The sequence below is a fragment of the Sardina pilchardus genome, chromosome 24, assembly GCF_963854185.1.
Source record: "Sardina pilchardus chromosome 24, fSarPil1.1, whole genome shotgun sequence".
NCBI lineage: Eukaryota > Metazoa > Chordata > Actinopteri > Clupeiformes > Clupeidae > Sardina > Sardina pilchardus.
Window position 1 is genome coordinate 15,336,742 of NC_085017.1, and position 18,284 is coordinate 15,355,025.

Consider the following 18,284-nt stretch of genomic DNA (forward strand, 5'->3'; position numbering starts at 1 on the left):
GGCCGTGGGCATGATCATTTTCTGGCCAAACAGTGCATGGGAAAATTGCCACGGCTGACATCTCATAAATCACACCAGGTGATTTCCTTTCTAGCAGGCCTGGTTACAAATAATGAAACCATGCTCCACATAAGGAAAGTATACATCACCACACACAACATATAGCCTGTGTCCTCAGAAACAAAATCTAATACGGCTATTTAGATGCAGACTGAAGATGAAGAGAAAACACTCATATATGAAAAATCTGAAAACTCAGTTGAGTATAAATACATTATGAGCATTTCCCTGGCATTTAACCCAGTGGAAGTCAGACGGTGTGAGATTGGGTGATTGCTGGCTAACATAGACAAACGTAGCCTGGAGCTACCTCATCCGCGGAACTCATACCCTTGGGCGGTCTCTGCAGAGTTTACCCTGCTGTGCCCGCACCTGGGCCAAAGAGCCAGGTGGTGCTAAAGGAAAAGGAGGGCCTCCGACCAAACCCCGACCAAAACCCGACCACCCAGTCACCCTTCCGCGAGGGCATTTTGGGATTCGGGAACTGGATAGCGGGTTGGGAGCTGTAATCGTTACTAACTGAACCTTGACACGTCGGTGGCACCTACACCTTGAGAAAAAAAAACGCTAACCCGCTCTTGTGGTTTTCCTGCCTTACCCTCCCCGTTTTGCGTCGTAAGTAGGTGGAGGTCTGTGTTCTCGGGCAGAAAAGCAGGGCCTTGCTTTTTTATTTGTGTGGTTTTGCACCGCCCAGCTTAACTGTGGAAAAACGGCACGGCTGCAGACCGCAGTTCGCACCAAATCAGCACAATCTAGTCAGACGTGGGCCTGGAATATAAACGCCACTTTTCAGGCTTTCGACGTGGACAGGCTCAAACAGTGAACACAATGTCTGTACAAGAAGAGAAGAAAAAAACAAGGAGGAACAACATGCCACATACTGTACGCCTTATCGAAGTTGACATTCAAAGTGAGGACACACCAGATTAATTTTCAATGAGCGGTGCGCACCCAATTGTCAATTTCCTTTGTTCATCAAGTGGAGGAGGGCCGGTCGCCTACACAGCCAATTCCTCCTGCCCTTTATTTATCTTTGTCTAAGACGCTCTCCTTTTAATGCCACATTGCCTTGGGTCTGTTTAGTCAGAGCTATTCAATCACGGTGCCACGCCTTTCGATAAATACCTTTCGTGATGATTTCAACAGCAAAATTACAGGCTCGTCTGCGATATGGGGAGAGATGGAACATGAATCGGAGAGAGCATTCCACAGCTGCAGCCAAACTTGAGCACACAGGCACCCCCCCTCCTCACACACACACACACACACACACACACACCCTTACACCCCCCATATCTTACTAAGCCTGACTGCGCTCCAAGTGAGCATGGGATTACTGCGACTTAAAGCAAAGTTTCTCCCAAGACATGTTGCATGAAGAGAACCCATTGACATGATTATGCCCGCATAGCAGAATAGCAGATTGCGCAAGGGCCCAACCAACCAACATTCTACAAACCCACCCACTGTCTTTACCACACACACACACACACACACACACACACACACACACACACACAGACACACACAGACACACACACGAACACACATAGTCATGTTGGTCATGTTTGGAACGTAAAAGAAAAGAAAAATGCACATTTTGTTGCTTTTTCCCCTCCTAAACCTGACTCATGTCTAACTGTCAACACAGGGTGGGGTGGGGGTGGAGGGGTGGGGATCAAAATGAGAAGCAGGCCGATGCCCACCAGAGATAAGGAGTAGCACTGAGCTCTGAAATGATGATGATGACTGCCTCCATGAAGCAAACTTAACTGAACTACCTTCAAACACACAGAATGTTCCACACAGAAGTCACAGAGCTAAACAATACTAATTCATGTCGAGGGCGCTTCCTTTCACACTGAGGAGGGTTTTGAAATTAATAACATAAAGGGTCCTCGGAATAAGAGGGCTTATTGGTATGAATTTGCATGTGTGTGTGTGTGTGTGTGTGTCTGTCTGTCTGTCTGTGAGAGAGATCTTTTGCTATCTCTGTGTCTATCTGTGTCTGTGTGTGCGTGTCTGTGTGTGTCTGTCTGTCTGTCTGTCTGTGTGCAAATTATACATTTGTGTTAGTGTGTGTGTGTGTGTGTGTGTGCGAGAGTGTGCACGCGTGCGTGCTTGTGTGATCCTCTCATGCGTGAGTGAGCCACTCCGGGCACAGGACGTGCACTGACTCATCAGAGTGAGAGCGGCCACAGCATCAGAGCACTGTCACCCCCCTCCCCACTCCCCTCCCCCCCCTCTCTCTCTTCACCGCCCACTCGTGCACTTCTCTAGAGCTGCTACCTCCCACCCCAGCATGCTCTCTCCACTCCGCCGTTAGCTGAACAAAACCACCAGGCAGAGAGCAAGAGCAAGCATCGGTGCACTGATTTAGCATCGTGGGGGGGGGGGGGGACTAGATCGGAAATGTGAGTGGCCACCACGAGTGTTGTTCTCCAGCGAACAGAGAGCACATGGCGAATGTAGCCTTTGAGGAGAGCAGGCGAGTGGAATGGATGGCTTTTTCATGACAACATCGCTGATATGCAAGAAGAAAAAAAAAAAAAAAGGAGAAACGTACTGTAAGCAAAGCACTATCTTCTAGTCCGCAGATAATCATAACAACGACCAGCAACAGCAACAGCCATGCCGGGAGAAGTGTGGATGTACAACTTCACACAACATTTAGCACCATGCTGGGAAGTTAAACTCGGCCGAGATAAAAGCCCGAGGAGCACTAAGAGGAACCCGGGCGTTAAGACAGATAGAGTGGTGGGGGGGTGGTTGTTTAATGTCGTATTGTCTCTGCATTCTTTCCAACCTGGTGTCAGTCGCTCCTTCTCGTCCACAGTCCAACTGTCCACTTAAATCTTCCCTTCAGCCCTCTATTGGCAGGGCTCTGGCTGCGGCACTAAAAGCAGACTGGGCTTAGATTTGGCCGGCCCCTGCGACTTTCGAGTCGGCCCGCGGTACGTATAAATAAGAACAATATCAGATAAGTCTCGCAGGAAGTCTATAAACATTTACATTCTCTTTCAAGTGCTGTTTATGGATATTTTATCTCCTATCTGGAAGTTAAGAACATGGTGAAAAGAGGCGCGGGAGGAATCTGGGGCGCGAGCGGTGAATCAAAACGCTGGCGGACGCCTGACAGGACCCCGGCCCGTTTACCATAATAGGTGTTGAGCGTGCCGAGCAGAACGCCCGATGGCAGACCCTTTGCTCAGTTCCAGCCGCGGGGCCTGCCAGAAGAGTTATGATGGCCGGTGCCGGAGAGATATGGAGAGGAGAGAGAGAGAGAGAGAGAGAGAGAGAGTGTGTGTGTGTGAAGGAGGGAGAGAGAAGGAGGGAGGGGGTGAATTGACGGGGTGGAGAGAGGAGACCAAGTGAGATGGGGACAAAACCGGAGTGAAAGATACACAAGAGGAGAGCTTTAGAAAGGCAGAGAAAAGTTGAGGGGGAGAGAAAGAAGCAGGTAGGGAGAAAAGGGAGGATACAGAGATTAAGGAGGAGAGCGAAAGAGAACGAGACAGGAAGAGCAAGACGGTGGTGGTGGTGGGGGGGGGGGAGGTGTACGAGCGAGTGGGAGCGAGGATCAACATATTCTATACCTCCTCTGACAGAGACAAACAGCAGCTCGAGTCTGGGTTCAGCCCGGGAGACGAGGAGGAGCTGGTCTCCCCCGTTGGGGCTCTTGCACTCTGAGGACCATCTCCTGTCTCTGAGACGGCCCGATCATTATCTGGCATTCTGCACAAATTGCCCTCGCCGCAGACGTCTGATCGAGTCAGCCACGCAGCCAGCCGTTGTGTGCACTTGGCCTCGCACAAAGCCCAAATATTAACTTTGAAGCCTGTTTCCCTTGTAACGCATGGCGCTTCCCTCAAATGTGATTTGTAGCTTAATGAAGCACTCGCTGTAAGTTCCAGTCAACACACTTCCTCCGGGTCTGTATTTATAGAACTTGGTGCAGTTCAACATGAAGTACATGTTTGCTCAAAAATCTGATACCAAAACCTAAAGTGGGGTGAAAGAACTGCAATTAAATGGCTAAATCATAACCTGCTACTAAACCTACAAGCATAAGGATATTTCAACACAGACCTATCTACTTCTTCTGCCATTCTCCTCAGAACGTAATGTGTACTGTAAGTGACATCCTCGTTATGCATTCACTATGAGTTTCTCTTGACTCCTGTTTGGCTAAGGGCTCTGGCTCATTATGTTACTTCAGAGAGCTATCCTGCCAGGTCAATCAATGAGCCTGGCTAGGACACAATGATGACTTCTTCACCAAAATATGCCTTTGGGTGCATTTACATACTTGCATACAAATTACAAACAAAAACAAATGACAGTACCATAAAATAACACAATGATTTGAAGAACATGGATCTGCTAAAATGACGTAAAATATCCCACCTTGTCTGTCACACAATAGCAGAACCAAGCTCACAAAGTTGACAGGATCCCCAAAATGTCCAGTGAGCAGCACCCAGCCACCAACACAGGAGAGCCTCCCTCTACTATGCAGGATCAGCCTGAAGGCGTGGAAGCCGTTTTCCCTCTCCCGCCGAGTCTACTGTACGTCTCTCCGTGACGGAGCGTAGCGGCATGCTCCTCTCACCTCACCACAGCCCCAGAGTCAAGCCTGTACGCACGAAGCCCTCAATTAGCGAGACAATGCTGGCTCGCTGGCAGGTGTAGCGAGGTTTAACATTGCTCGCCTGCTGCTCCGCACAGTGTCACAGCAACACCTACGCTGGTGGATTGCTTTATCTTTCGAGATGACAAGCAGCCAGGGGGAGAGTGGGGAGCACTGTATATCGCTGAGGGCTCTGGAACTATACAAATGGTGATTTCCTTAAACACTCGTTTCACACACACATGGTAATGGGACAGATGACACCAGCCAGTAGCCTGAGGGACTTGGCAGTTTACAGGTAAGGACCTGAGGCACACAAGGGCCAATGTGGGGCATAGCATCAGTCTTAGGCACAGGGGGGGAAGCTGAGGTGACAGAGCATACTCAGAGGTGAAAGGGTAGTCTTTTGGAATGAGGGGGAAGGAATCTGAGTGACACTGAAGTGGCCCATCACCTCTCAACCTGAACGCAAAACGTTCACAGGCCGGATCGTGGCATTCCATCCCGAAGTGGAGACTGGGCTGAGAACCAATGGCTCCATATTGTTCTTCTGCTGATGCTAAACAGGCATCGCTCAATGTGTGAACAACGTGGTCGGCACTGCTTTGTCAAGACTCCTTCTTTGGATCGGCAATTACGCAAAGTCACCCCAAAAAAAAAAAAAGAGAAAGGAAGAAAGAAAGACAGACAGAGGAAAAAAACACATAACATTATTCAAGCTGCCAGAGGTGATGATGAAGACGTTGATTAATATGGCTTGGCTTTTTAAATAAACAAGTCCTGAGTGTGTGGTGCGTTTGACATTACCCTTTAATTTAGGAGGCTTTACCCGAGACATTTTGTTTTCGCAGCTTCACTGCACTGCCCGGCCCCCTTTTCTTTTTACCCCTTTTGAGGCCTTTTTTTTTCCACCGCCATATGGTGCAGGCCTTGCGGAAACAATCTGCTAAAAACAACAGGCCTGCACTTAACCATTTCTTTCTTAACACCACATGGGACTGAATCGCTCCCTTGTTTTGCATTCTGTCAGTGGTCTAGGAATCATTTCTTGCTTGCGATCCAATGAGATTCGTTTTCGAGGGGACTGGTTTGGTTATTGCTGTTAGGTGCCGAGAAACATTGGCATTAACTATCGAATAATAATTGCCTTCGGTCATGATGGACGCGTTCCCTCATCTATCCACTAGCCATGTGTAAATGTACCTTCTGACCAGACATTAGTTGCCTGTGCTGGATACAAGGGAAGGGAATCCGACATACGGGAAGGTCGAGCTGAAATATGCACACTCTCACGCGTAATCCGCAATGTAAAATTCCATCTTGGCATTGGAGAAAACCTGGAACTATTGACACACATCCGGCTGGCCCATGCGTCAATGTTCCTGGTCTGCTGCCGGTGATGATAATGAATAGGCTTATTATGCTGAAATAAACATACGTTTAACTTCAGTCACTCACAAGGTCAAGCCAGCATTGTAGCCTTTGAGCTTTCAGAGAGGAGGAAAAAACGAGGGAGGGGAAAAAAAAGTAAAGTCAAAACTTTAGCAAATGAAATGCCTCGGGAAACCGTGTGGTCTGTGGAGGCGAAGGCAGGGCCGATTTTGGCTCGCGAGACACACTCGGACGAGCGTTCGAAAAAATCCACGAGAATCTCGAGCCACAAGATTAGACTTTTAAATGAGCATTATGGAATCATTGGGAGCAGCCGTGTCCCTCCGCACGCTGGCACACCATACATCACACACGAGCACCTACAGCAGAACTGCGTGCTGACGGCTGGACGTTCTCCTTTTCCATCTGCATTCTAATTCTCAGGGATTATACAAATCAAGGCTGCCTATTGTAAAGCCAGCTCCTAAGGCTGAGCGCTCCAAAAAAGACTGTTTATCCGCCCCGAAATAAAAGGACCTGCAGAAAAGCGAAATGTTGCAGCAACATCTCCTCTGCACAGGAGGATGAGGAGGACGTGCTGTCTATGGAAGTTAGACAACAAAAAAACGCTCCGCAAAATCTGTGTGTCGAGCTAAATCTAACAGGAGTGGAGAAGTGAGGCAACAGCTATTTCAAAGACTTCTGAAAATCCTTTCAAATGGAAATGAATAACACCCAAAATTCCCTGAACATATACAGTATATCATCACTGCTAGAGGCCTTTGTGCACACTATCTGCACATTAAGACCCATCCTTGAGCAACGCGAGGCCTCAAGCGAAGGCCTTAACAGAGGAGAGGCCTGAGAGAGCAGAGGAGACACAGACCGATCTAAAAGCCTCAAATTAGATGCTCAAAGTAACAGCTTTATATTCAATATACAAATACAACTACAGAATAGGACACCAGAAAAAAAAAATACTGATGATATTTCCACTACATTATGTATAATAATAATAGCAATATAATAATAATAATAATAATACATTTATTACACCCATTATCTAAGACAACAAAACCAATATCATGACCAATATCAAGTACCACAAAGCAGTGTAACTGACAGAGTGGCAATTTAAATATAAACTAAGATTCATACATTATTATGCACGTGATTATTAACCCTATGTACCTTTGCCTCTCTTCGATGCTTTGAGGAAGACTTCCCATGACGGACAGCAACAAAAGGGACCCCTACCCAAATAGTTATAGTGACGCGACCTCTGACCTCAGAGGGTCTCGGAAAAGCATACAGGTTATCTCAGCTGTCGCCTGTCCCTCGGCTCACTCAAGAGCAAACGCGAGCATTGGTTTAGGCACATTAGCCAATCTGAAGTAACAGAGGTAATTGTGTGCGTAAGTACAGACAGATTTTCTTCTCGAATGGGAGCCTGGAAAAAAAAAAAAGATAGCATGTGTTTGACATTACGCAAATCTGCTGAAATGGCAGGGGCAGTTCAGAGGAGCGTTCATTCGTTTCTGCAGCGTTAACAAAGGAAAGGTCTTGTAATAGCCAACTCATTATAGCACGTTTCATATGCATGTACCCCAATAGAGGAGAGAGACATGGGTGTGTGTGGTGGTGATGGTGATGGTGGTGGCGGCGGCGATGTGGGAGAAGGGAGGTTCAACTATGACACACATTCGAGATCTCAGATCAACTACTGTTCAGTATCCCAAACCACAAAGTATGCGGTCATTTTCTAAATGTAATGAGATTATTGGATTTCTACGCTCATTGCATTTGTATTATTAGTTCAAGACTAAAGCCAGCGACTCGCGCACAATAGTACGACACAGGGAAAAGACCATAATACCCAAAATGTCGTGTAGGATTTGAACAGCAAATAACTGAAAAACCTCTTAGGCTGAGAGGAAAGGAAAACGCTCGCATTTCTCAATTGCCTCTGACACCGAAACAATATCAGAACAATATAAACTTTCACACAAAGTTTATGATAGCACCTGATGAATTTAAGCCAGTGACTACCACAGTTACAAGCGCGCAAAACAAATGCCAGAGCCTCGGATATGCCTTTCAAGTTGCTTGCGGCTGTCAGACTCTGTTGCTTATTATCAATAACTCCAAAGAGAAACAAAGCCTGACTGTCAGGCCCTGCACAAAGACCTCATAAACGCATTGTATGAAAATTATTAGGCTTTGGAGTGCATTAAACTTTAATGAAAACTTTATGCTCGGCCATATAAGGAATGACACGGCGACTTATTCTCTTCATCAGTAAGCGTTGCTCTGATAGCGCCGCAATGGAGGGAAAAAAAAATATGTCTGATGTCTGGACCATTTCAAAGAAACAGCAACATAAAAAGGAGGTCAGTGAGACGCATGGCTAAAGGGTTTGGTGGGACCCACACAGAGCCAAGCGCCTATCAGACCGCAGCAAGAGAGAATATCTGGAGCAGAGACGCAGGGAAGCATGACTTCTTGTGTGGCCTCCAGACTTTACCTCAGAAAGAAAATTTGCGATGGTCAAGACAGTCAGAGAGCAGCGGAGAGCAGTGGGGGAAAAAAAGAGGGGAAAGTCAATAAAGACAACATTCCACATAAAAGGCTCCACGGAGCAGGGAGATGATAGCAGTGCCTCGCTCCAGATCAAAGCGCTACATGGCACACACACACACACACACACACACACACACACACACACATACACACACTACCACAGCTGAGCTATCAAGCAGCAGGACTCACGACTGCAGGAAAAGTTCAGCGATGCTGCGAGAACTTACACTCAGAGAAGAAAAAAAAAATCTTTTCTCTCTCTCTTTTTTTTTTACGGAGCATCTGATGAACCTGACTTAACCCAACCGAGTCATAAACACAAAGAGTGGATTAGAGCCATCAAAACGATAGATTTAAAAAAAAAAATCATAATAATAATAAAATAAATAAAGACTGTACATTGTGCCATTACTTAATCCTTATTCGTTGCCTAACCAGCCTTGCCACAAATCTGTAATGCTTTACAAATAAATACGGACACATAAATAGCGAACACAGTGAATAATCTGTTACGTTTACCCCTGTCGGAGCTCACAATGTTGTGTACGTACCTCTGCTGTGCATTGGGTTAGAGCATTATCAGCGGTGCTTTCACTGGGAGCCAGATAGCAGAGTTGGCACAATATCCAAAGCCCTTGCCCTGCGTCACAGTTATCCTTTTATTTCACTCCCATACTGGATACGTATTTATTCCATTGTTGGGTCGCCGTGTTTGTTCTTCTGTATGCTTCCTCTTCTTCTGTTTTCCCCCCTCCTTTGAGGTTTCTTTTCTCTTCCTCTTCTCCCGTCCCGTCCCCGTGTTTATTTTTGTTTGGACAGTCGCTTTTTCCTCCTATCGTTTCTTTGCAGGCCTTGATAGGTGTGCGTGGTCCCCCAGGTTCAAGCAGCGTACATGTCAGACAAAGCTCCCCTCACTGCAAGCATACAGTGGAGAGAAGAGAAAGAGGGAAGAACACTTTTTAAAAGTCAGAGCAATTACTATGCACATTGAACAAAGCAGTCACATACAAACTTATGACTCAATCCAGGATTGGCACATACACAAATACTAAAAAGAACATACATACACACACACACACACACACACACACACACACTCACACACACACACACACACGGATAAAGACATGCCTGTCGGATTTGCTGTAACATTTTAGAATATACTGTGATAAACAGTTCCGCAACATTCCTTTACTAGACGGAGTGGACTCAGAGCCCTCGGAGGACTCGCCAGGTGATCCCGAAAAAGAGAAGAAGAAAACGAGGGAAAAAAGGGGAAAACAATTAGTCAGAAGTGTAAACACAGGGAGAGAAAGGAATCCTGTGTCATCTCGTTCGGTGGAGACATGACAGCAGGTTTCATGAATGGGGGCTCTGACGAGACAGGCCCTCTGGCACACCAAATTGGAAACAGGAAAACAAACATTCTCGAGGAAAACTCCTACCACCACCCCCTCTACACACACACCACACACACACACACACACCTACAATCCAGCACCCTTTCACACACAAACGGCTGCCCCCCCCCCCCCCCCCCCAAAAAAAAATCCTGAATCATTCAGTGCAACCTGTGTCAAACAATGTAGCAGCATATTCTACAGCCACTGTCCTAGCCCCAGACCACACAGATGGAAAGAGAACACTTCACCATGAGGGAAAAAGGAGCGAGACAGAGAGGTGGTGGGACAAAAAGTGTGATGGCAAGAACACACACACACACACACACACACACACACACACACACACAGACTCCCGAGGACGGGAGGGCTAAATGACTCATCGATGCTCCAGTCTAGGTAGGCCTTACTCCTCTAGCACCATCCAAAGAAGAAGATGAAAAATGAACACAATTCGGCTGGAGAGACTTCACAGTAAGACTGTAACTAGTGAAACTGATATGACTGCTTCCCCTCCTACATGAAGACTAGAGAGTGGAATCGTATGGAGATACCGTGACTATGAGGACACTAAACCAGGTTTATCAGCAGAAAGGCTAAGGATTGGCAGTGTATCTTAAATTATATGGTACATCAACACACATTACATGAATTATAATGTGGCAGGTGGTAATCACGACCCTGTCTCATTACATGAGGCCCTAATAGCTTTACACTAACCTAACGACAGCAAAACACACTTGCCTGCAAAGATATAGCTTGTAAAACCACGCTCGAAATTTTTGACATTTGTAATTACAAAAGTATGGTAAGTATTATGTATTAAACTTAGGGTATGTAATACTAAATAAAGGTCTGTTTTATAATTGAAAACACTCTGTTGGGCTGTGGGGGAAAAAAAAAACTTTTATGCATAGTTTTTATTCACGCATGGTCTTGGCAGTATACGCTGCTCGACATATGCGTTATAGCATATAAACATGCTGCGAACAAACAAGCTGTAGCAAACAGACGTTACACTGCGAGTGTGGTTTTACACAGTTGTGAGGTAACAAAAAAAAATAAAAAAAACACAGGGGAAAATCTACACCAGGAGTATTACATTGCTGATGCTACATCTGCATTTGCTGTTCATATTCTGCTTAATCGTTTTAAATCAACCAGCACTAATGAGAATTTCCTTATCTGTGGGAATTAAAACACTCCTGAGCTCTCCAAATTTGCCTTTGCCAAGACAAAGATAGCTACACTGATCCCAGTCCATGGGCCAGTAAAAAGTAAAAATAATTCCGCGCTCCCTGATATCAGAGAAGGGCCAGGGGTACAACTTAGGGGGGAACGACCACAGCACCGGCCACCGGAAACACCGGAGCGGAGCGGGCTACTGCTAGCCTACCCTCAAGGTTGCTCTCGACAAGGGCCCCAAACACCTGCAAAAATAATAAAGTGCCGCTTGCATACCAATTTGCACCAGAGCACTGACCCCTACGAGACTCCCTGTGGAATTCATATCTATATCGACCATCATAACATCTTTTCCCTTTACTGTTTATTATCACTATTATTGTTATTGTTAGTATTATCATTAAGATTATTATTATTGTTGTTGTTATTATTATTATTATCAGTATTATTATTGTTATTATTATTCAAACATTGAGTTTCTTTCATCACATTGACAATAGAAAACTCCCGAAAGTTTTAAAAGTACACACTAAAATTATATAAACCATTTAAACTGATTCTCGCAAAAACAAACTATCAAATAATTAAATGAGTTCCCAAATAGTCCACCAATAACTTTTAATCACTGTGTGGTCAAGTGAGTTAGACATGTTTGCACATAATTAAATTCTTTATATAATACTTAAGTCCTTACAGGGTATGAGCATTTTTTATACATGTCTGTGTAAATGTGCTAGAAACGACAAGCTAATAGAAAACATTAACATTCGATTAGGAATATGGTATGAATACAGCAACATGTGAAACATGCCACCGTGTTTGGATTTCACTATAGAGCATCATACTTTAAAGCCATCAAACTTTGGCATTAATTGTTAAATGAACTGCCACATCAGACCGGGCAACAGATGATGGATTCAAGAGAAACAAGCAATATCAAACACTTCATCAATGAGCTAGCAAGGGTGATAAAGGACCATTTACGTTTTCGCTGGTGTAATCCACCCTCATCACTTCCACCAAAATCTGCAAACCAAACCACTGAAAGACCAGTATGATGAACCTATGGCATTTTCAAAGAGCTAAAGCTACCAATTACAGCAGTCGGGCTTCTCAAAGTAAACTTTGGCATTTCGGCAAATGGTTTTCCGAAAAATCTTAAGTTCTTTAGATCTCCTCAATGGCTTTAACAATTCAAACTGCATGGCATCAGTTGGCGAGTACAAGTAAATAAATAGGTACATAAAACACTTATGATCAAAAACAAAGCAGGGAATATATTCTGACATCATGCCACTGACATGCGGCCTGTCTGTTTCAAAGTGACCAAAAAGGCTTCTTAAACTAAGACAACACCAGATGCAAACAAAGACGGTTTAAAATACTGTATGACACAAACTGATATGCCACTGCTAACAAAATAGAATATCCATATAGAGGCACTACTTAGAGATAATTGTCATGTGCATCAATGTTTAGTGTGAAGACAGATAATTGTCTCTTGATAACAACAAAGTGGTATCAAGATATTGCCCTTAACTGAAGAAAAATATGAAATTCCTTAACCTGCATTATACAAAGGATCCAAAGAATTTGCTCATATTCTTTATGCTAAAAGTAAGAAATTCATCCACTATCAGACAGTGAAAACAGTATTTCTGAATATGTTTTTCTATCTTTCATTTCATACAGCTCTTCAAGTTTGGCTAATTCATGTAGGTTTCATTTCCTAAAAGTTGCTTAAGTGTAATGGTCCCCTGTATGCCCCAGTATTCAATCTTACAGTGGCATCTGTTTCATCTAAAACTTTTATAGAGTTATGTTTTCCTTTATCAGACAGAGTTGAGTTCCCTTGGAACTTTCAGCAATCGGGGAAAAGAGAATGCATATGCGATAGCTTTTTCTTTGACTGGAGTGAGAGGGAAAAATTCCCTCCCGTAGCTCTAGTTTTGGTGAAAAGGTGAATGCATAATCATGAATCTGCTTCGAAGTACACATGGATTAAAATTACATCAATCATTTGCAAGTCGTCTTCAAAGTAGAAAAGGGGAAAGTTTTCTTCAGAAGATAGGAAGCGACCACAAAAATACTCACAGTGAGTGCACTACTTCACAAGATGAGAAATTCCCAGGTATTCCCAAAGACCATGGCTCGCAGCAAATTCAAACAGTAGTAGTATGTACTTTTAATATTTTTCAAATTAAATGTTTTTGTCCCAAATAAGTGGGAAAATATCTAAGACGTGTGGCTTAGAGAAACATAATATTCCACTTGTAATATGGAGTTATGTCTTTTTTGGAAGTGAGCGAGTCCCTCCTTTTCATCTATGGATCTTGTAGCAAGCACACATAGTGAGAGGCTGGCCTTGCTTGCGATTAGAAGTTACTCTGCAAAAGAAGTTGTGCAAACTCTAAAGCCATGTATAACAAACGCAAGCCCCCCACTGTTCTTTTCTCCTGCTGCCGAGACCCAAATTCATCTGTCAGCCATAAAGTTCCCCGACTATACAGGCCTGATCTATTGCACCCCCACCACCACCACCAACCCCAAAAGAACTCACAGATGTGAGGCCATTTACATTTCAAATATACCTCAAGCTTTTCAATCACTTCAAACGCCTCTTATCACACGACCAAAGCGTATCTTCCTTTTCTTTTGAGAGGAAGTAAAGGGTTGCAGTCTATAATAGACAACCATCAACACTCACAGAGAACATTTTTACCAGTCTTAATATATTAACAAATACTGAATACTAGCTGAGTTTTCTTGTTATTATTCTCTTTTAAAACTGTCATGGTTGGATTAGAAACACACCTAATTTGATGCAGTGCAATTCCTATTTTTTTCAGTAACTAAATTTTGCCTTTACACTGTGGCCTACACCTTGGGCTTATTTTCAATGCAATCATTGTTATTGATCAGGTGCAATTGCTCATATCATTACCAGTTCATAAATTATTTTAATTGAACTTTCAATATAAAAAGACCATGTAATTCATTCTTCTACTGACCCATTTTAGAAATGAATCGTTATTCACTGACTGTATGCCTGTAGCTCAGCACCACACCAAATGATGCGCGGCGCTTGTTTGCCTAGGCCACGTCATTAACAAACTTTCACTGAGAAGAAAGAGAGCTTTCATAGGTACACAACGTATCATTTCCAGATACACCGCATGTAGCAAGTTTCACAGTTTACAGGAAATACTGCAACTCATCTACTGGAACCAACATGGGAATTTTGTGTCATAACAGTGAGATAGCCTAGCCTTGACTATTATGTCAGTGCACTCTCTGTAGGACTAAAAGCAAAAGATTTCATCTGATAAGACAAGCTATAATACTGACCTATACTGCTTATCAACCGGCATGCATAGTCCCGTAAATAATATTGTTGCCACCGACGTCTCAGGAATTAGGTAGGTTAAACTTTGAGACAAACTATGTAGACTGAATACTGGGGTAACTTTTTAGGCTACACACTAAAGGTTCTCTGTCCCCATACATGCAAGTCAGGAGGCAGCTCATATCGAAGTCGGAAACATTGCAAATACGCTTGACATCAAAGAAAATATTGACCCAGAAAATGAGGCAGTCTAGGTTAGTTGTTGAAAGTATCTTAGCCTATATGAATAGGCCCATGTAATAAAATGCATATTACGGCATACTAACAACAGTGTAACAAATTGATAAAAGTATAAAAGCTATTTAGTCTTGCTTTCTATAGGCTACGTGGTAACACTGCAAGAAACTTTCAGAACTATGGCTACTCACTTTGCGCCAAAGTGTGTCTCAATGAATCTGTCAGTTAAACAAATGCATATAACACTTACTTGAATTGATTTGGGCTTGACTTTCTTCTTTAACACTCATTTGGTGCTACTCATATGCTACTGTGAACGATATTTTGGAAATCCATGTCTTGCTAACTTTGAAAAGTAGCCTACTTAATGCGGGCTACACTGCGTTTGTCTGCTGCCCCGAACGTGACTTGTAGACTGATAACAAAGTTGACCACACAAATAATAGCCCAAAATATCAGCCTATGCTTTAAAAAGTCCAAACAATATGCATAGGCTATGGCACGGTGGATGGGATAAATAAAATTAACAAAAGAAGACATGCAACAACTACTATGAAGAATCAGCATGGGTCTTTGTCGCTTTTCTCAAATAGTCTCAAGCTCAGTGCATGTTGCTATGCCTACGCGTTTTCTTATCTTTAAGAAACATCAGTTACGGAAAGTTGAAAAAGTTACGTGGAAAACAGCATGATAGCGCTTCAGTTCGTTACATTATAAAATGCCTCTACCTAGGATACTATTTGAAGTTTTAGTTACTGTAGTTCTAAATTGATACTTTGTATACCCCCCACCATGCGCTTTCTCACAAACAATGAAAATAAATACACGCGCTGCGGCAAAGAAGACTCCACATCTTGTCACATCTGAAATAGGACCGCGTTAGCACAGACTTCAAATGCTATAGCTCCTCACAGACTACACCATTCGTTCGAATATACAACACCGCAACGCGCTGCATTTCAATAAAATGAAATAAAAGGATTTCAAGAAATGGGAAGGAAAAAGTAAGCCACAAACCTACTGGAACTCATGTTTTTCTTCCTTGTCTGTGAACGTGACCACTCTAGGGCTACTGCTTGTAGCAAGTAGCCAATTTCAATTTCTCATGCGTTTGACCCAACAAAACCTAAATGCCATGTGAAATCCGAGAAGCCCTGCTCTTTTTTTCACAGCAAAGTAGCTCACAACTGATTCACGAAATCCCTTAGCTCTTTCAACATTACATAACATTCGCTTCTAAAAGCGATTCAGCATTCAGGAACTACTGCAAATTCACATCTCATTGTTGTCTGCCATCCTCGTAATGTTCATTGATTCGCTTTCTCCTTACCTGTTGATTAAATTGCAATAGTCTTTGCAGTCTGAAAGATGGTGGAGCTTTGGCGTAAGCCATGAACCGTCTTTGTGTTGTTTGTTTGTTGATCTCGGGGTATTATTTCTTTTTTGTTGTTAGAGGGGATCTAAGATTTCGAATTTCTCCTGTGCAAGTGGAATCGGGGTGACTGTGTTTGATATTAAAAACGCCTGAGACTGGATGGAAAAAAGGAGGTTAGTTTGCAGTGATCTCAGTTCTTTATCAGAAATGTTATCGCTTGTCAGGACCTCAGACTCCAAGCATTACGTCAGTTTCAAGACACCAACACTATTAATATCAAGAAGCCCTTGCGGAGGAAAGCGCCACCCTAGACCGAGTGTTCTTAAAGGCACAGGGACCTAGTTCGCCGCTCATAGACAGACCATTGCTTAATTATTCAAACCGATTTCAGCAAACTGCAGCGCTTTCAAATATGATGAAATATTTATTCTGATACACAGTAACACCGCTTCCAATGTTTCGTGTCAATGGATAGTTTATGTAAATTAAGCAACTTCAGGTGAGACATAAAATAATATAATTTGTCACAATTAAAATACTCAATATCACAATATCAAATAATCCTATTTTGTAACCATTTAGACAGTTCATGTCAATAACCTTTCAGATTATATTTGATACTTAAGTAATAAGGGGGAAATAAAGTTTTTGAAGACTCGGAACATGGTACCTACTTCTCGAACATACAAACAAGTAGCCTAGCCAGTGAACATAAAGTGTAGATTTTACCTTGTGTATTCTGCTGTAAAGTTTTAAGTCTAACTCTGTACATGAAGTGTAATTGTGGCCAGATGTGTCTGTATCACCTGGCAGAAACCACTCTGCCTCTCTCTCTCTTTCTCTCTACCTCTATCTCTCTCTGTCTATCTAGCCTACCTATGTCTGTCTATCTGTCTGTCTCTTAGTCTGTCTGCCTGTTTAACTGATGTAAGTTGTTGGGCCTATTGTGTAAATCAAATGTGATATTTAAGAGCAACATTTCCATGTAGGCATATACCCTTGTCAACACGTTTTAGTTGAGGAATGATGCTGTGAAGTTTCATGAGTTTTGTGGTGTGCAGTCATTTTTTTTCTTTTTCAGTTCTCAGAATGCGTGTTCATATGCCAGTATAGTCAATCTGAAAACAGACTCATAAAGGTGTACCAATTCGCATATAAATAACTTTATGAGTGTTGATTGCGGTGAGAATACCATCCTTCAGTTTCTCTTTATGCCTCTGTTGGTGAGTTTCAAAATCCTGCCATGTACAATAACCACTGTTTACATTAATTTATGTTCCACAAGAGGAGTGACGGGAAGAACACTTCGCCACATTTATCAGCCAGAAGTCGAAAAAAAACACTTTGACATATTTAGGAAAACTTATTTGGAATTATTCATTGTCACCCATCTCATATTCTGCCCAATTATAGATTGACAAGAATGAGACATATTGCATCAAATATAGTTAAACTAGACAAACTGTATATATTGAAATGTTTGTAACTACTAAATTGTGTAATTAATTATGTACAACAACTTATGCTGCTGCTACTGCTACTGCTATTGCTACTACTACTACTACTTCTGCTAATACAACTACTACATCTACTACTAATAATAAAAATAACAACAACAATAGGCTGATAATAATAATGAAGATGATTAAGATACCAACATACTAAAACATAGTATGATAACTTGCATCAAAAGTTATATTAAGTCAACAGCAAAAACATGAATTCATCCTATACAATTGTTTTATTTAAGGTTTGTTTGTTTCATCTATTTGTTGCATTAATTTGTTTGTTTGTTTGTTTGTTGTTACACTCGCCAAGTATTAACTGTTAATGAAACACACACTGTGCAAATTAAGTCTTTCATGTTATATAAACACCCAACAACTATGATACTTATGTAAAAAATATACTACATGTCATGAGTTTATTTTAAATAAATTACTACAGTATTAATCTAGATATTAACAATAGAGATACACTCACTTACAGTAAATAAGTGCACCATTAAACGATCAACTTGGAAGGGTGAAGTATCACCAAATTGCAACAAAAAGATTGAGTTAGGAAGATCAATATCATTTCTTGCATTGAGCAATATAG

General features: G+C 42.6%; 1 protein-coding gene across 1 annotated transcript in view; it reads right to left on the bottom strand.

The window, feature by feature from the left end:
* The window catches only part of trps1 (trichorhinophalangeal syndrome I), a 106,486-nt gene extending 90,101 nt beyond the window's left edge, over positions 1–16,385 (bottom strand). The window contains exons 1-2 of the mRNA XM_062530146.1: positions 16,140–16,385; positions 9,193–9,555 (exon numbers count right to left, since the gene is read on the bottom strand). Coding sequence (XP_062386130.1) covers positions 9,193–9,205 — 13 coding nt within the window. The 5' untranslated portion in view covers positions 9,206–9,555; positions 16,140–16,385. The remainder of the gene's footprint in view (positions 1–9,192; positions 9,556–16,139) is intronic.
* Between the last annotated feature and the right edge of the window lie 1,899 nt (positions 16,386–18,284).